Here is a 20,859-nt window from a genome sequence, read left to right as displayed (position 1 = left end):
ATTCTGCGACTTAATTCTAATTTGTATTTGCATTTATTTTTGTGTTATTAAATTTAATAAAAAATGAAAAATTTTCTTGTAACTAATTGCACGGTCAACTCAACTAACACAAAAAATTAGAACAAATTCAAAAACAAAAGGTGCCTAAACTAATGGCCAGTGGGTATTAGAAATTTTGGGCAAAATCTGCCGAGCAATTGCCCGGTTTTGCCCATATAATACAACCGCCCCCGGTTTTAACCAAATCATTGTGTTGTACGTAAAAATACTCATGCATGTTTAGCGTTTAATTTCGTTTAATGTTACGTTGAAGGGTAGTTATCGTAAAACATTATACCGAGAAAACTAAGAAATTATTCGGTTATACATTCTCATTTTGTGTTCTTTTCGAGTTTGAATTAATTAGTTGATTTCAAGAAATTAATTATGAGACGTTTATGGAAATTAGAGGCAGATGGGTGAAGCTTAGAGCCGGACTAAGCAAGCAATGGACTCATGGCCCGGACCAATAAGGGGCCCAAAGTTTTTTTAAAAAATTATATGTATATTATGGCCCAAAAAAAAATCAATACATAAAAACAAGTCTTTGAGTCAGGATTAGGGGTGCAAACGAACCGAATCGAGCCGAATAATGGTAAAATTTTAAGGCTCGAATTCGGCTCGATAAGAGTATTCGAGTTCGAGCTCGATTCGAAGTTCGATAATTTCAAATATTTTGGCTCGAGCTAGGCTCGAAATGAAGTTCGAGTTCGAGTTCGGCTCGAAATATTCGAACCTATTCGTGAACTATTCGGATATTATGGTTCGAAAAGCTCGAAATGTTCGAAAAAAGTTCGAAATGTATATATATTTATTATATAATTATATTATATTAATTAAATATTAAGGTTCGCGAACTATTCGCGGACTATCGAACAGTATAATTTCGGCTCGAGCTCGGCTCGAAAAAAAGTTCGAACATGTTCGATTTCGGCTCGAGTTCGTTAAGCTCGAATACGAATCAAATATTTATCGAGCGAGCTCGTAAAGCTCACTAGCAGGTTCAATTCATTTGCACCCCTAGTCAGGATGAACGTTCAATATTAACGGTGATGAGATGAGTTCGGAGTTGATTATTTTGATATGCTATTTAACAAATGGGGACCCAAAAAAAAAAAAAGAAGAAGAAAAAGAAGAAGAAAAAAAATTGATAATTACATTTTTTATTCCCAAATAAGTATATTGTATATAAGATTTTGTTAAACATACCTGTAACAATTGCATAGTAGAAAGCAGCTTCTCGATTTTGAATTTAATTAAAAATTATTTTTGATTAACAATGTCGCATAATAGACTAAATAGGCTCACTATATCTTGTCGATCGAGAAAGAAATATTCCGACACTTTTGGATTATAAAGATTTGATAATAATGATCACCTTTAAAACAACTAGACAAATAGTATGTATGTAGTTAATTATTTCAAATATTTGTGGACTTGTTGCTAACATAATATATTGTTATGGTATATTTATGTATTGTTTAATTTAGGGGTGATTTTTCGGTATACCGTACTAAAAATATTGGTATGAAAAAAAATTCATACCGATAGCGATAGCGATAGTGATAACGATAGCGAAATTCTGAAATTTTGGTATGGAAAAAATCCATATTGATACCGTATAAATACCGAAAAAATTCGTTATACGAAAAAAATGTCTTTATATCGAAAAACTTTCGGTACAATATATCAAAAATTCGGTATTTTGATCTCGTATGTCAGTCCTAGTTTAATTAATTAGTTTATTGTTATTTGCGAATCACCACACCTCTATAATTTGTGTAGGTTAATGTTCCATAAGCTATATATATATATATATATATATATATATATGTATATATATGTATATGGCCCCGTTTGGTTTTAAAAGTTAGGCCAAAAAATCACTTTTTTAAGTGCTTTTCAGTTAACAAGGTGTTTGGTTGACTAAGCACTTTTTAAAGTCAAAATTAGAGTTTTTTTAAAAGCCAAAAATTGTAGCTTTTAAAAGCACTTATTTTAAAAAATCTCTACAAAATCCATACAGGCTTTATATATGCCGTACTTGTGTTCAACAGAGTTCGAAACCGGCAAAGAAAAATAAATGGTAAATAAAATAACTATAAAATTCAATTCCCGGTTCCATGCTTAGACTATAGCAAAGCGACAATGTTGCAAGTACAAGGCTATCCTAGTGATGGCCTTTTTTTAATTTTTTGTTATTTAATTATGGGAATTATTAAATGCAATGTATTTTTAAGTTTAATTATCAATAATCTGATCATATTATTCTGTAGATTTTTAAGTTTTTACTTTAAAAACTATATTTATTCGATAAATAATTAAATTAATAATGTTTTATAATTTTATTTTTAACTGAATAAGATAATCAACCTTTTTAATTAGATAAATATGAAAACCATATTTACTTGGTTAATATTAATATTATTTTCATGTGTAAAATTTAAATTAATTAAGCAACAAATTTAATTATTAAAATTATTAAAATTTATGACATAAGTTAATTAAATTTATTGTTTTAAAATTTTATTTTATTTTATTTTATTTTATTATTTCATCAATTTCAGTACAGAAACTAATGAATTATCTATCATTATAGAAATTAATTAACCATAAAATGATATATTGATATTTTAGTTGATGTGACAATAATTTTTTTTGTGTAATAAATTAGTTGTTTAAATAAAATAGCCGAAAATTTTCTAAGAATATTTTTTTAGTACGGAGTTTAGAGTCGATAAATTGAAGATAAGTTTTATATCTTATAAAAAAATTGCATTATTTTAACGTTAGTACTACGCTAAATTACAGTAATGAGGATGGTAAAAATAACTAATTATCGCATATATGTCGTCGAAAACTAAGAAAAACAACGAGCTTTTAGAAGTCTGAAAAAAAGAATGAGAAGTCGAGAGAAGAAACTCTAACAAAGTAACAAGAGTGCGATAAAATTGGCAAGATAACTTCCACTTTGTTAGATATGAATGGAAGTTATTATTAATATACATATTTTTAGAGAAAAGTGTACTGTGTAATTGTGGAAGTTTACCTTCAAACACCATGATATTTTGATTCAATACTCTCGAATCAAACTATGGAGGTTGAAGAATCAGTTGTGTTTCGTAATTATGTTACAGCTGCTTTCATCTGCTTATATAGGAAAACCACCGACTTTCATCTTGGGCTTTTAGGTCGGTAAGTTGTTTGGCTCATTCTTTAATCAACATGGCCCAACCCGATAAGTTCTTTACTTCTTGAACCATTCGATATGCCCTCACATTTTGATCTGCTTTGATATGCGTCCTCGCACCTAGCTCCAAACTCCACGGACAATCGATCTGCTAACATAAATCATTTGTCCATCAACTTCGATCTGATCTCAGTAGTTGATCTGACCATGAACTTATCTGACACTAAGCTCATTTGATCACTGCTCTTTGATCTGATCCCTTTTTCAGTCGAGCTGATAGAAGCACACTTCAACATAACTAAATCTTTCATAGTTTTAACCAAATCATTGTGTTGTACGTAAAAATACTGATGCATGTTTAGCGTTTAAATTCGTTTAATGTTACGTTGAAGGGTAGTTATCGTAAAACATTATACCGAGACAACGAAGAAATTATTCGGTTATACTTTCTCATTTTGTGTTCTTTTCGAGTTTGAATTAATTAGTTGATTTCAAGAAATTAATTATGAGACGTTTATGGAAATTAGAGGCAGATGGGTTAAGCTTAGAGCCGGACTAAGCAAGCAATGGACTCATGGCCCGGACCAATAAGGGGCCCAAAGTTTTTTTAAAAAACTATATGTATAATATGGCCCAATAAAAAAAGCCCAATACATAAAACAAGTCTTTGAGTCATGATGAACGTTCAATATTAACGGTGATAAGATGAGTTCGGAGTTGATTGTTTTGATATGATATTTAACAAATGGGGACAAAAAAAACAAGAAGAAGAAGAAAAAAAATTGATAATTACATTTTTTATTCCCAAATAAGTATATTGTATATAAGATTTTGTTAAGCATATCTGTAAAAATTGCATAGTAGAAAGTTGCTTCTCGATTTGGAATTTAATTAAGAATTATTTTCGATTAACAATGTCGCATGATAGACTAAATAGGCTCACTATATCTTGTCGATCGAGAAAGAAATATTCCGACAAATGGATTATAAAGATTTGATAATAATGATCACCTTTAAAACAACTAGAGAAATAGTATTTATGTAGTTAATTATTTCAAATATTTGTGGACTTGTGGCTAACATAATATATTGTTATGGTATATTTATGTAATGTTTAATTTAGGGGTGGTTTTTCGGTATACCGTACTAAAAATATTGATATGAAAAAAATTCATACCGATAGCGATAGCGAAATTCTGAAATTTTGGTATGAAAAAAAATCCATATTGATAGTTGATACCGTATAGATACCGAAAAAAAATTTACTTATACCGAAAAAATATCTGTATATCGAAAAAATTTCGGTACGACAAAAATTTGGTATTTTGATCCGGTATGCCAGCTCTAGTTTAATTAATTAGTTTATTGTTATTTGCGAATCACCACACCTCTATAATTTGTGTAGGTTAATGTTCCATAAGCTAAATATATATATATATATATGCCATACTTGTTCAACAGAGTTTGAAACCGGCAAAGAAAAATAAATGGTAAATAAAATAACTATAAAATTCAATTCCCGGTTCCATGCTTAGATTATAGCAAAGCTACAATGTTGCAAGTACAAGGCTATCCTTGGCGGGCTTTTTATTAAAATAATATACAAATTAAAAATGCATATACAAATACAACATTTTAGAAAAGTTGATCAAAGTATTGCAATCCGGGACTAACTGTCCCGGATTTGTCGGACTTTTTTGCTGGCAGAAAGTCTGACATATATATTTATATATATTGTTCCGATTGGATTCGAAACGGGTTGATTGTTTTTAAAAATATATCGAAATTAATATTAGTTTTATTCCAATTTTAAAATATTTAATGAATTTAAATAAGATAATATATGTATTTCAAATTAATAATGGAGATAATAGATAATCAAATCAAATTATACTTACATAAAGATAATAGTAATATTTAATTTGACATAGTTGCACTTGAATTGTTAAATTTTTATTGTTTGGATATATCTACAATAAAAATATTTATTTTTATTATTTTATTATATGTATTGTTTACTGAATTACGGATTCTATTTTTATATATTTAATTATGAAATGATCGGCTAGTTTAACATGTCTTGTTATAGTCAATTTTTTTCGGTCAACCAATCATTTATTGACCAAAAAACAAAAATTACAAAAATTTGATATTTTTTGAAGTATTATAGTTCAAACAAATTCATTAGTTTTATAATTTTTATATTATTTTAAAAAATATTGTCATCTAGTTCTATTTTATTCCATTAAAAACAAAATATTGTATATAGATCGATCTATATACAATATTTTGTTTTTTGTGAAATAAAATAAGACTAGATAACTGGATTTTTTAAAATTAAATAAAAATTATAAAACCAATGAGTTGTTTGAAACTATAATAATTCGAAAAAGATTAAATTTTTGTAATTTTTATTTTGGGTCAATAAATGATCGGTTGACCAAAAAAAAAAAACTTAAAAAAGATATGTTAAACACTTAAACTAGCCGACTTTTCATAATTAAATATGTACTGAATTCAGTAAATAATAGATATAAAAAATAAAAATAAATTTTTATTATTATAGATATATCCAAACAATAAAAAATTTAACAATTAATTCCAATTATGTTAAATTAAATATCAACTATTATCTAAGTGTGAGTATAATTTGATTTGGTTATCTATTATCTCGATTATTAATTTGAAACACATATATTATTTTATTTAAATTGATTAAATATTTAAAAATTTAAACAAAAAATATTTATAAGTTTTGTATTTTTTTAAAAAACAATCGGCTTGTTTCGGAACCAATCTATATATATATATATATATATATATATATATAAATGATACTCTGCACACCCTTACCCTGCACACATATGGGCGCCTGCCAACGTGGCGCGCCCACAACCACACAATTTTTTTAATTTTTGTTTACAAAAAACGGTTGACCAATCATAGACCGCCACGTAGGCGGTGCCCATGTTACCCTGCACCACTAGTGTGCAGGGGATCCATGGGCGCAAGCTGAGCTGGCAGCCCAGCTGGTGCCCACATAATTTTTTTCTTTTTTTTTTTAGTTTATTGGGCCCAATATTGCAGCCCAGATGTAGAAGATGTCTTCTCTGAGATCCTAACGCATAGCTTCTTCGCTATCTTCTTCTCTCGGAACGCTCCGTCGCCGCGACTCAACCTTTTAAGTTCTTGACTAATTTCATTTTTTCTTGATTAAATTTTTGTGTTTTCTCTACCTTTTTTTCCCCCGATTCCCACATACCTTCTCTCCGACCCACCCACCCACCCACCTTCTATTTCCATTATTTGTGTTCATGTTCAGCCCCGATAATCGATCCACCATATTTTATTTGTTGGAATTTCTGTTCCCAGCAGCATGAATCCGGACTCTAGATCTAAACTCTTGAAAACATCACTGGATTTTAATTACTCTGTTTGTTTGGTTATTAAAATTAAGGAATTCAATTCAAGGGTTGACTCGATAACTGTTGATTTGAAGGAACAAAAGTTGACGGTGGTCGGAGAAATGGTGCGGTGGCGGTGGTGGTGGTGAGAAGCTGATGAAGGTGGGAAAGGCGGACATGGTTTCTGTCGGGCCGGCAAAGGAAGAGAAAGCCCGGCTGCCATTACTTTTGCCCCATTAGTTAAAAAAAAAAAAAATTATGTGGGCGCCAGCTGGGCTGCCAGCTTAGCTGGGCTGCCAGCTTATCCCTGCACACTGGTGTGCATGGGATCATTCCTCTATATATATAAAATCCGAAACTTATTGTCCCGTCAAGTTTTCTGCCAACATGGGCCACATGACTGAAAATCTGACAAATCCGGGACAGTAAGTCCCGGATTGCACTACATTGACCAACATTTTACAAATGTTGTATTTTCATATGTTTTTTTATTTTTATAATATTTTAATAAAAAATCCGGCTATCCTAGTGATGGCCTTTTTTTCAATTTTTTGTTATTTAATTATGGGAATTATTAAATGCAATGTATTTTTAAGTTTAATTATCAATAATCTGATCATATTATTCTGTAGATTTTTAAGTTTTTACTTTAAAAACTTTATTTATTCGATAAATAATTAAATTAATTAATGTTTTATAATTTTATTTTTAACTGAATAAGATAATCAACTTTTTTAATTAGATAAATATGAAAACCATATTTACTTGGTTTATATTAATATTATTTTCTTGTGTAATATTTAAATTAATTAAGAAACAAATTTAATTATTTAAATTATTAAAATTTATGATATAAGTTAATTAAAGTAATTGTTTAAAAATTTTATTTTATTTAATTATTTCATCAATTTCAGTACAGACACTAATGAATTATCTATCATTATAGAAATTAATTAACCATAAAATTATATATTGATATTTTAATTGATGTGATAATAAATATTTTTTGTAATAAATTAGTAGTTTAAATAAAATAGCCGAGAATTTTCTAAGAATATTTTTTTTAGTACGGAGTTTAGAATCAATAGATTGAAGATAAGTTTTATATCTTATAAAAAAAATTGCATTATTTTAACGTTAGTACTGCGCTAAAATACAGTAATGAGGTCATGTCTCATTTGGATGACATAAAAATATGGACGGCTGAATGTTGCTATTTTTATCCTTTGTTTGAAGGTTATTTATTGAATTTCATTTCTAAATATCATACTATATATATATATATATATATGTATATATATATATATATATATATGTATTTTTTTTGTTTCAAATCAATAAAAAATTTGAAAAAAAAATGAAAGCGAAAAAATAGAGAAAGTCATAGACAAATGAAGTTTTATATAAATATAGAGATTTTTTATTTTTTGTTTTTGTTTTTTTAAGGATAGTTTAGATATTTTGTTTTGGTTTCACGAAATTAATTTTAATTCGGTTATTAAATGGTCATCTTCTTTAATAATATAATAAGATAGTAAAAATAACTAATTATCGCATATATGTCGTCGAAAACTGAGAAAAACAATACACGAGCTTTTAGAAGTTTCTAAAAAAAAGAATGAGAAGTCGAGAGAAGAAACTCTAACAAAGTAACAAGAGTGCGATAAATTTGGAAAGATAACTTCCACTTTGTTAGATATGAATGGAAGTTATTATTAATATACATATTTTTAGAGAAAAGTGTATTGTGTAATTGTGGAAGTTTACCTTCAAACACCATGATATTTTGATTCAATACTCTCTGCGAAATGCGAACAAAGTAGCTTATGTTTTAGCTACACGTGTCTTTTCTACTAATCAAAGTGTTGAATTTTTTTGATTCACTAACTCCATATATAACCGATATCGTAAACAATGACTTCTCTGTTAAGCGTTCATGAAAATTTTAAGTTAAAAAATGTTATATCTGGTACTAACACATATATTATATATTAATTGAATATTTTAAATCGTACAATTATGTAAAGATCATGTGTTTATATTTCTTAGCATGAAAAACTTTCAAGTCCTCAGAGAAATCAGAATTTAACATTAATTATGTCTTACAAAAAAAATTATCCAAAAAAATTATTATCTATTGTTTGGTATATTAATTTTTTTGTGGTCAGATTAAACAATCTAAACATAATGCTTGAATTGTTGTGCAGTTTTAAAATTTTGAATTACATAGTTAATTAGCACCGACTAAAATTTTGATAAATGGAACGTTTGATTCTTCGTCTTTTAGGTCCAACATTTTAGGGAAAAAAAATTAGATAATAAAACTCGATATGGTTTGTAAACTTGAGACCATGAGCATTACTATAATATAAATAATACAAGTAGAAGCAAAGCTATTAAAAGACAGCTAGCTCGAGCCACTTGCTCTCCAAGTTGCAGCCAAAACACATAAACACAATTCGCAACTTGCATGCATTGATTAATCGCCACAACCCATAAATAATATTACGTCCAACTTGCCTAACCTACTGTATGTTACACACTTTACCGTTTTGGATAATAATAAATATAATATAATACACCATAAAATTTAATCATTATTATCCAAAAACGTAAATTTGGTGTTTTATGTTTCATTATTCGTTTTTAGCTGAAAACGAACCGTACAAACACATAATATATGTTACACTCATATATTAGTTACTAGTTATATAGGGATCGATTAATATAGATCTTATACCAAACTTTGAATACCAACTGGATTATTATTGTGGCAAAAACATATTCTTTCATCATGCTAGCTGTTTATTGCCTTCACGCATATGCTATGAATAATAATTCAGTTTAATTTCCCCCAACTATTATGTCATTGAGTTTTATGCTTCATTTCTTGAACAACCAAATTGCAAAAATTTAATTCTTGGTTCATTTTTTTTTGGGCTACTATTATATATAGATTGGAATTAGGCTTTCAGTATTTAATATTTCTCTGACTTGTTCATAGCATTTTTCAGACATCCAAACGTCGTCGGCCTTTCGATTTATGAATTGTTCCTAAAAAAAAAAATCACTTTAGAAATAATATTATGAATATGAAGATATCGATCGAAAGATTGTAAATAAAAACGAGTTTATACAAAACATAGGGAAAGGATAAAAAAAAAATATAGGAAAATTAATCATCACATCCCAAACATAAACCACATTTACAATTACATTATACAAATTTCATCACAGACAATTAATAATTTTGATTTGTGGATGAAATCTGATGTAAAAATGGAGAATATAATTATTTTCAAATATTTATTTATGTAGAAGCGTTACGCCTAGCTGAAGCCTGGGCAGTATGCGCCAAAGACTGGAGATTGCATTTGACGATAGTGTCCACAAAAACACAGGTTTCTTCTTTAGTGTTCCCTTGCGGCACGTCCACCACGTACGACTCCACCACCACCGTGCCTCCTCCGTCCTCCGCCGCATGCAGCGTCGTGACGGACCTGTAGTTCGCCAGGCGGTGGTCCCCTCCGACGACGCTGAAGCTGATGACGTGCCTCTCGTCGTCCAGGATCTCCAAACGCTCCGTGCTGCTCACGGCGGGGAGCCCCGAGATGACGTGGATCTCCCGGAGAGTGCCCACGTCGCCGTCGCCAAGGATCACGTGGCAGCTCTTGATGAAGTGCTTGTACGCCTGCGGGTTGTCGAAGCGGCGGACGACGGACCACACGGTGGAGACGGGGGCGGAGACGTGCTGGGAGACGGCGGAGCAGCACTGGTTCGACCCCACGGCGTGGTTGTGGTGATGTAGCACGTGGTCCGGGACTTGTGCGGCGGAGGGATGGCGGTAGGTTTGCTTGCAGACGGCTGCGGCGGCGGTGGTGGGGGTTTCTTTGATTCTCTGGAGGAGAAGAGAGGATTTGGGGAGGTCGGAAGGCATTTTCATATGGGATAGAAGAAGAGTACTGGGTAGTTGGTTTATATTAATATGTGACAAATACAAGAGAGCAAGTGGGGTTTCGTTTCGATCATTTTGGTTTCTTGTGTAATGAATGAGATCATAAGTCGCATGTTGAGTACTACTTCTAATATTTTATTAGGGGAGGAGACATACGCAAAATTTGTACCAAGTTCGCAGTACAATTTCATTGTTTACTAAAAAAACTGTTGGATCAATATATTATAATATAATATAATATAATATAATATAATATAATATAATATGTAACTTCAACCTCTAAAATAATAAAATTTAAAGGGTGTGCATGCACTGAGTTTTTACGGTTATCATGTTTTGATGCACTCATTTTGAACTTTTTTTTGGCTTTCGAGATCTTACTCCTTTACGGTGCATGATAAGATATAAAAAATTGTCGTGTTGCTCCATGTCATATTAATAATTAGATCCAAAAAAAAAAAAGAAAAGGTAACGATTAGTGTAGAAAATCAAATATAACAAATTTAGTGGATCATAATCCAAAAACATTTTTATCTTTCAATAATATAGTATTTCCAAAATAATGGTAAAAAAAATAAAACAAACCTACTTGCTTTTGAGTCAAATTTATTTTATCAACTGCCTTGAATTATTTGTGACGAAGAATACGTCTTGATTTTGGTGATTGTTGGTATTAGACCCACACCAATAAATCTACCAAGCACACAATCAGCAACCAAGAACAAGAATTTATTCGACACTAAGAAGGAATGAACAAAGCAGATAAGCACACACGGAATTTACTTGGTTCGGATTATCAACCAATCCTATATCCAAGGTTCTGGGATTCACCCATATGAATTCACTATAATACGATCAGTGCGCACAATCGTTTCAATCCCCCTTTTGTGTACAACACATTAATCAACAGAAAAAGCTAGGAACAAAAGAAAAGAAACTTGAAAACACTTTGAAAGACTCTGATCTTGATGGTTTCATCTCTGTCAAGAAATATCTTCGAAGATCAATCTTGTTTCCAGATGAGCAATCTTTTGTTCTCCTTTCTATTTGGGAATACGATTTCAGAGAGATAAGAGAAATATGAACTTGTTCCTTTTTTAATCAAGAAGTGAGACCCAAAACCCGATCTCTCAGCTCATAAAACCGATTTACATCCCTGTAACTAACCTAATGACCAACTCCAACCATTGGATCAATATTCAGTTAAATGATGAATCTGAGCCATTGATTGGCAACTAATAAAAGTCAACTCAAGTCTTCACAAATCTCCACCTTTGACTGAATTTGTTGCACACATAATGAATCCAGCTGAGATCCCATAAACATGAAGTTACAATTACTCCATCATGTTGAGCATACCCAATGCATGATTGAGTTTGCTCCCTGGTACTGTTTTTGTCAATATATCAGCCGGATTAACCATGGTATCTATTTTCTGGACTTTAACCAGGCCATTAGATACGATGTCTCTTACAAAATGCAATCTAACATCTATGTGTTTTGTCCTTTCATGAAAAACAGAATTTTTGGACAAATGTATTGCACTTTGTGAATCACAAAAGATTGTTACATCCTTCTGCTCTAAACCCAGTTCATTGACAAAACCAATGATCCAAATACCTTCTTTTACAGCTTCAGTTAGACTGATATACTCAGCTTCGGTAGTGGATAATGCAACCACACTTTGTAAGTTTGATTTCCAGCTCACTACATTGCCTCCAACAGTAAACACATATCCTGAAATCGATCTTCTTTTGTCTAGATCAGCTGCGTAGTCAGAGTCACAATAACCAGTGATCTCACATGTGTTTGAAGTGGATTTGGAGTACTTTAGCTTAAGCTTGGAAGTTCCCTTTAAGTATCTCAACAACCATTGTACTGCCTTCCAATGTTCTCTGCTTGGTTTGCTCATGAACCTGCTTACAAGACCCAAACCATAGGTAATGTCTGGTCGAGTTGAAACCATCATGTACATGATACTTCCTACTGCATTTGAATACGGAACATTCTTCATATGAATAGCCTCCAACTCCTCTTGATCATGTACTGCCTTCAGTTTAAAATGAGCACCAATAGGTGTGCTAGCTGATTTTGCTCTGCCATTTTGAAGAGATTAAGAACTTTATTTATGTACCTTTCTTGTGACAAAGTTAGAATTCTAAGCTTTCTGTCCCTTCTAATCTCAACACCTAAGATTTTTTTTGCTGCACCAAGATCTTTCATTTCAAATTCAGAGTTAAGTTGATGCTTTAGATTCTGAATTTCCATAAGATCTTTACAAGCAATGAGCATATCATCTACGTATATCAATAGGTAGATGAAAGACTGGTTTGGCAACTTCTTGTAGTACACACAACTGTCAAACTTTGATCTACTATATCTTTGTTGTAGCATGAAGTCATCAAATCGTTTGTACCATTGCCTCGGTGATTGCTTTAGGCCATAGAGTGATTTTTCCAGCAAACACACTTTTCCAGATTGGTCCCCAGCCTCAAAACCTTTTGGTTGAGTCATCAAAATCTTTTCTTCCAGATTTCCATGTAAGAATTCTGTTTTTACATCTAATTGTTCAAGCTCCAAGTCATGAATTGCAGTCATTGCTAGTAAGATTCGGATAGATGAATGCTTAACCACAGGAGAGAAAACTTCATGATAATCAATCCCTTCCACCTGTGAGAATCCCTTTGCAACCAATCTTGCTTTGAATCTTGGCCCTTCAACCCCTGGAATTCCTGGTTTCCTTTTGAATATCCATTTGCAGCCTATCACTCTTTTGTCCTTAGGCTTGTCCACTAATACCCAAGTTTTGTTCTTGATTAATGACTGGAATTCTTCTTTCATAGCTCTCAACCATTTTGCACTGTCTTTGCTTCTCATTGCCTCTTCATAAGTTGATGGTTCTTCTAGATCCATCAATTCTGCTACATTTAGTGCAAAGACTGTAAATTCAGATGATGCAAATATAGATGGTAATCTGATCTCCCTTCTGATCCTATCTCTTGCAAGCATATAATCCTCTAGATGCTGGTCATTACTAAGATCATCACTTTGTTCATCTCTGTTTGCATCCAATATATCATGAGCTTGCTGAGATATCTGAGTTCCAGCATGTTTAATTTCACAGGAATCTTCGGGTAAGACAAGATCAGCTCCACCTTCTTCCTTATTCTCATTGCTGTAATTTAGAGGTTGTTCCCTGTCACTCAAAATCTGCTCAGCTTGTTTAAAGCTGGCTGTATCTAGCACAAGTTTGTTAGTTTTATAAAATTCAGATTCATTAAAAACTACATCTCTACTGATAACACATTTAAGTTCATCTAAAAGCCAAACCCTGTAGCCTTTTATTCCAGTTGGATAACCAAGGAAAATTCCCTTCTTTGCTCTAGGTTTTAACTTACCTTGGTTAGCATGAATGTATACAACACAACCAAAAGGTCTTAAATGTTTATAATTCGGTTTTAAGTTGGACCACTTAAAATCTGGAACCATGAACTCAATAGCAGAAGAAGGTGATAGATTGATCAGGTAACAGGCAGTAGAGGCTGCCTCTGCCCAAAACTTAGGTGGTAGACCACTCTCACTTAGCATGCATCTTACTTTATTCATGATAGTCCTATTCATGCGTTCTGCAACTCCATTTTGTTGTGGAGTGTATGTGCAAGTTCTATGTCTAGTGATGCCATGCTTAGCACAATACTCATTAAACTCACGGTTGCAAAACTCCAATCCATTATCTGTTCTTAATGTCTTAATTTTCTTTCCAGATTTGTTTTCAACTAAGGTTTTCCACTCTACAAACTTATCAAAAGCTTGATCCTTAGTTTTTAGAAAATAGGTCCAAACCTTTCTAGAATAATCATCAATTAAAGAAAGAAAATATTGGCATTTGGATAGGGATTGAGGTACCTGAGAAGATCCCCAGAGGTCTGCATGTATGTACTCAAGTGGTGACAATGTTTTGTGGGTTGCTGTACTGAAACTTAGCCTATGAGTCTTGCCAAGAACACAGTTCTCACAGAAATCCAGCTCTCTGACCTGTTTGTTGTCCAGTAGACCTTGTTTACATAGCTCTTGAAGACCCTTTAGGCTCATATGGCCAAGTCTCTGATGCCATAACATTGTATCATTCCCTTTTGATATAGACACATTGATTTCTGAGGATAGGGTATTTCCTTGGAGTACATAAAGGCCTTGTTTCAAGATTACCTTCATAACAACCAGTGAGCCTTTTACTACTTTCAGAATGCCTCCTTGAGCTTTGTAGCTTAGCCCCTTGTGATCCAAGGTACCTAATGAGATCAGGTTCCTCTTTAGATCAGGGATGTACCTGACATCAGATAGGATCTTCACTGATCCATCCCACATCTTTATCTTTACTGATCCAGCACCCTCAATTTTACATGATTCATTATTTCCCAGTAGCACATAACCTGTTTGTGTTTCTTGAAAATCTGTAAACCAGTCCCTTCTTGGAGACATGTGGTAAGTGCATCCTGAATCTAAAATCCACTCTTCTTTTGGGTCATCAGTGGAAATGGTTAGAACCTCAGCTTCCTCATACCCTTCCAACACATTTGCTGCATCAGTGACAGTGACTGGTTCTTGGCCTTGATTGATTTTCCTTAAAGGACAGAACCTTCGGATATGACCTTCCTTTTTGCAAGACCAGCATGTTCTCTTTGGTCTTGACTTAGACCTGGATCTAGACTTCCATCTGTTATTAGAATTCTTCCTTTCAACAGACCTACCCCTCACATTTAGACCTTCACCAGAAGGCTTTTGAAGTTTACCATTGGCTTTCAATTCTAATTCCTTAGAGTATGCAGCCCCTGTTACTTCTTCAAGTGTGAGTGTTTCCCTGCCATACTTCAATGTATCCCTTAGTTGATCATTGGCTCTTGGTAATGAATTCAATAAGAATATTGCCTGATCCTCTTCATCGATCTGAACATCCATGTTCTCAAGATCTGACAGTAACTTGGTGAACTCATCAAGATTCTCATCAATTGACCTATTCTCATCCATCTTGTAGCTGTAGAATTTCTGTTTTAGGTATATCCTGTTAGGCAAAGCTTTTGACATATACAGTTGTTCCATCTTTAGCCACATATCTGCAGCTGTCTTTTCCCTAACAACCTTTCTCAGTATCTGATCGCTCAAGCTTAGAACAATAGTGTTTCTTGCTTTCTTCAATACTTCAGTCTTGTTTTCAATGGTGCTTGGAAGTTTGGATTCACCTTGTAATGCATCATCTAATCCAAGATTTCCAAGATGAGCAATCATCTTCTCTCGCCATAGATTAAAATCGTTCTTTCCATCAAACTTCTCCACCTCAAATCTCGAAGAAGACATTGCTAGAGAATGCCCCTGGCCAGTAGAAATCCTTCTTAAAAGAATCCTCAAAGAGAGTCGAGACAGAGATCACAAGTGAATAAGAGGAATTGATTTAACAAGATCGAATCCTTGAGCCCAAGATTTTAGAACCTCAGGCTCTGATACCACTTGTTGGTATTAGACCCACACCAATAAATCTACCAAGCACACAATCAGCAACCAAGAACAAGAATTTATTCGACACTAAGAAGGAATGAACAAAGCAGATAAGAACACATGGAATTTACTTGGTTCGGATTATCAACCAATCCTACATCCAAGGTTCTGGGATTCACCCATATGAATTCACTATAATACGATCAGTGCGCACAATAGTTTCAATCCCCCTTTTGTGTACAACACATTAATCAACAGAAAAAGCTAGGAACAAAAGAAAAGAAACTGGAAAACACTTTGATAGACTCTGATCTTGATGGTTTCATCTCTGTCAAGAAATATCTTCGAAGATCAATCTTGTTTCCAGATGAGCAATCTTTTGTTCTCCTTTCTATTTGGGAATACGATTTCAGAGAGATAAGAGAAATATGAACTTGTTCCTTTTTTAACCAAGAAGTGAGACCCAAAACCCGATCTCTCAGCTCATAAAACCGATTTACATCCCTGTAACTAACCTAATGACCAACTCCAACCATTGGATCAATATTCAGTTAAATGATGAATCTGAGCCGTTGATTGGCAACTAATAAAAGTCAACTCAAGTCTTCACAGTGATGATAACATATCATTTGATAAGATAAAACAAAACCAAGAACAGAGTACATAAGCTCAAGTAGGTCTAATATTATATTGGTCTGGATGGATAAAAATGTTTAATAATCTATCTTGAGAAAAAATCGTAAATCAGATCGGATAAAAATGATTTTAGATCAAAGTCATACCAAATCAATCTACGCAGCTTAAACATCAATCCAAGTTGTTAGACTCAAAGACAAGAGAATTTGTTGGTGATATAGATGTTATTCTCCGATGATGTTTGTTGCGAAATTTACGCTCGCAAGCGCACGATTGTTAAGTTTTAATATAATGATGAATAGAGTGTCGATCCCACGAGGAGTAATATGAAATTATCTAGTACTTGTAATTAAAATAGTCTAAAATTTATCTAGAAAATCAATAATTGAGAAGTTTGCAAAAAAATAAAATAAGCAATGGATTTTTATAGCACATACACAGTTTTCAAAAATTATCAATCAGATGAAAAATGGTCTAGATGTTTAGGTTTCTCCTGGTTTCGACAACAATCACTCCTAATTAACTTGTTTTCATGAATTCCTTTAAATTAATAGCCAAGAACACTTAGATTATTCTATTTCCCTCTTCCGAGTGTCAAATAGATTTTATCAACTACAGTTCAATTTCAATATCTCTATTAAGAATCTAATTGTAGTGATATATGTGTAAAACAATATTCTTTTAAAGGCCCTATTAAAGTTATATACTCTCCCGAGTTATATAAACAATTAACAATGTTATTTCTATCGGTCATATTCAAAATTTCCTCTCCCGAGTGCCAGATTTCAAATAAATATAACAAATCAATTATTGATCAAGTAATTGAGAAGACATTCAAAACTAGAAAAACAATTAATCTAAGGAAATTCAATTCAATAAAATTAAGAACTTGTAAAAGTGTCTACACTAGGTTACATCGTCCCTCTAGACTAATGAAATTTAGTTCATGATCAAAATATTGCAAAAATAATTCATGTTCACAATAGACATTAATTCAATAAAAATAAGTTCAAAAGGATGAAAACAAATCCGAATATTCGATGTCGTGTCTGGTCGATCGATCTTCGTCTCTGTTCCTTTTGTTCTTCACGTCTTCATATTTCTCTCGCCTTCAAATTCTCGTTCAAGCTCTCTCAATTGTTCTAAAGTTGTGCGTGCAACTGCTCCTATTCTCCTCTGAAAATTCCCTTTTTATATGTATATAAAAGCCCACAATAAAGCCCAGAATCTAGAGTTTCAGATTTCCAAACTTTGATTTTTTTCCCTAAATTTCACAGATGCGCAGATGCGCTTGAATTTATGCGCAGAATTTCTTCACTTGTGGCGGAAACTTGCCTTCTTATAAGCGCATATGCGCTTGTTCAATCTCAAGTTTTTTGACTTTTTGCGCGGCTTCTCTTCTCTTGAGCGCATATGCGCTTCTTCAATTCCTCATTAGCCCAGTTGCTCTATTTCTCTTGCGCTTCTGCTTCTTTTTCCTTCCATCAGGTGCATATGCGCTCCAAGCAAAGAGCAAATGCGCTTATTCTCTTGTTTTCCCGTCCAAGTACTGATTTTGGTGCAGCTGCTCCTTCGATTTCGCGCAGGTGCGCTACAGCTCACTTTCCAGCTGAGCGACAATTTTCAAAAAATCATATCGCACAATCTAGCCGTCGGATTGAGCTGATATTTTGACAGAAGCTTCAAAAAATCTTAAATTTAATTATGAACGGTGTAGATCGGATTTGGTTGTATCTAAAAAGCCCAGTAAGTTTCTGAAATTTGCTGTCCAAAATTCATCTTTTCGCTTCTTCTCGCTACTTTTCTTCCGATCCTTGCAAGTCACAAAAATAACAACACATATGCATAATATCCACTCGATATATCATAAAAGTCAAGTTAATTCATATATAAATTAAGTGCATAAATTGCACTTATCAATGTTCAAATTTTTCCACTATATTTGGAAGGCTACGAGGACACGTAACAATTTCAGATTGAATATCGGACATATCAGAAACAAATATTCTACCGGATACTTTTTCGAACGATGAAGAAAATCACCTATAAATACCTGATGACATTTAATGATTCAACACATTCCGAATTAAAGATCATAAAGTCTTCATAAAAAATTTTGAGATCACACATATAGACAAGAAACAGATCCAACTTAGATTACAAGTTTATTGCTTTATCAGATCGATTGATTGAGATAATTAATTCTGTGATATTTAGAACATCTTTTGAAGCATATCCCACACTGATTTTAAGTTGTAACTCAGTCAGATAGTGATCTGATTTAAGAAGTTGTTACTATGAGTTCCTTTCAAGTGTTGATCGGATCAGATTTGTACAAGGTGTTGTGTGAATCAAATTCTTATAGTGAAATCTTTCTGGAAACAGGAGAAGGTAAGACGTAGAAATTTTAGTTTCGAACTTCCATAAAAATCTCTTGTTCCTTACTCTTACGTACTGCGTTTAGTTATTTGATCTTCGTAAGCGTAACAGTTCAATTTTGTAAGAAAAAAATCTTCCACCTGACCAGATCCGTTCTTTCGAGCAAAATTTGCTTAACCAAAAATATTTATTATTTGAGCTGATTAATCAGCTTAAGTTTTCAAAATTATTTAAAGTACATATTCACTCCTCCTATGTACGATCTGGATACTTCGATCCTAACCATGAGCATTACCCCCATGGGATAGGTAGAACTATTTCATTGGTCCAAATCATGAGGGTCCCAAATTATAATTTGACCAATCATGTGCTTCCACCTATCACATGGGGTAAAACCCATAGGATAGGATGATATTTTCCGTACGATCCTAAATATTTGTGTTTCAATCATCAATATCATATACAGATTACCATAAAAAGTGTACCTTTTAGCTAAACAGTTAGTTTAATTAATGAATTGAAACAGCACTTTTCAGGTAACTCTCTACCATAAATGATAACTTTCGAAGTAGTTGTTTACTGTACCCATTATGATATTTGGATATATCCGAATGCAAATTTACTTGAGAAATATTTGGTATCATGCTTGTACCGAAACTATGAGAGTTTTATAAAAATTTTGAAAAATATTTTTATTTAGAAAAACAATAAATAAACTTAATTTTTAAATAATTGATATGCACAAATGGTCTCAGAGAAAATCCAGTGTACTTTTAATACAAAAAATGAATAGATATGTTATGAATCTTTATTGTGTAAACTATTAAATGTTCAGAAAATTGATATATTTTTACATCTTGATCTTGTAATATAATCGTGATTTCTGTATCCGTGCAATGTACGGTCCTAAATAATAAGCAACAAATATGTACACAACTTTTCAGTTACCAAAGTTGCAATAATATTGTTTCGACGAATAATTACTGAATGAAAATTAATAGAAAGTACTGCGCCTCGATCTAGCCATATAGCCTTTTTAATCATATCGACATTGTGTCAACTTAAATTAATTATCAAAATAATGAACTTCTTGTCAAACATCAATCATTTTCAACCCAGAAGTCTACTTACATGTATTCATGATATGCAAAATCTATTTTACATAATATTAATTATTAAATTAAATACGATATATAATCACTCAATAATTTCTATTTTTTTATGATGTGAAAACATGATGTTAATAAGATAATATATTTTCGACCAAGAATTCACATACTCCATCAATTTAAACACCACTTTAGGAGCTCTATTTGTATAACATGGTGTAATTTAGATAATATATTGTCGAAATATGTCTCACATCGATCGAATAAAGTTCCCATGAGTTTATATATAAGATGGTGTTATATATTTAAACAATATATTCTGAAATATGTCACACAACCCTTTCTCATTGAGCTAGTTTTTAGGATATAGTTAAGTCTAAGTTCAAAATTTTAACATTATATCAGAACTCAGATATTCCGTTATGTGTTGGACCGGTCACAGTTGAGCTTCATATAGTTAGGTGACATGTTAATATCTTGATCATGCTCCAAATGTTCATTCTTGAGAGTGTGAGTTATATATTTATTTATGGAATGACATCGTAAACCAATATATTGAGACGTGATTGAAAAATAATCAATAAATTTGAATGAAAAATGTATGAGATTAATCCTCTCATCCAAACATTATTTCATGATAATTTTAAAAATTTATCT

At 32.3% G+C, this 20,859-nt stretch overlaps 1 protein-coding gene across 1 annotated transcript; it reads right to left on the bottom strand.

Annotated features, from left to right (window-relative positions):
- Positions 1-9,800: 9,800 nt before the first annotated feature.
- LOC140890631 (abscisic acid receptor PYL4-like) lies at positions 9,801-10,576 on the bottom strand. Its single transcript, XM_073298553.1, has one exon. It carries the CDS (start codon positions 10,574-10,576, stop codon positions 9,944-9,946), a length of 633 nt encoding a protein of 210 aa, XP_073154654.1. The 3' UTR covers positions 9,801-9,943.
- Positions 10,577-20,859: the final 10,283 nt, after the last annotated feature.

The sequence above is a fragment of the Henckelia pumila genome, chromosome 3 (genome assembly GCF_033568475.1).
Source record: "Henckelia pumila isolate YLH828 chromosome 3, ASM3356847v2, whole genome shotgun sequence".
Lineage (NCBI taxonomy): Eukaryota > Viridiplantae > Streptophyta > Magnoliopsida > Lamiales > Gesneriaceae > Henckelia > Henckelia pumila.
This window is presented reverse-complemented; position numbering and strand designations above follow the sequence as displayed.

What these genes read in the sequence shown, in the direction of transcription:
- LOC140890631 (XM_073298553.1), bottom strand. Translation starts at nt 10,576, where the DNA reads ATGAAAATGCCTTCCGACCTCCCCAAATCCTCTCTTCTCCTCCAGAGA.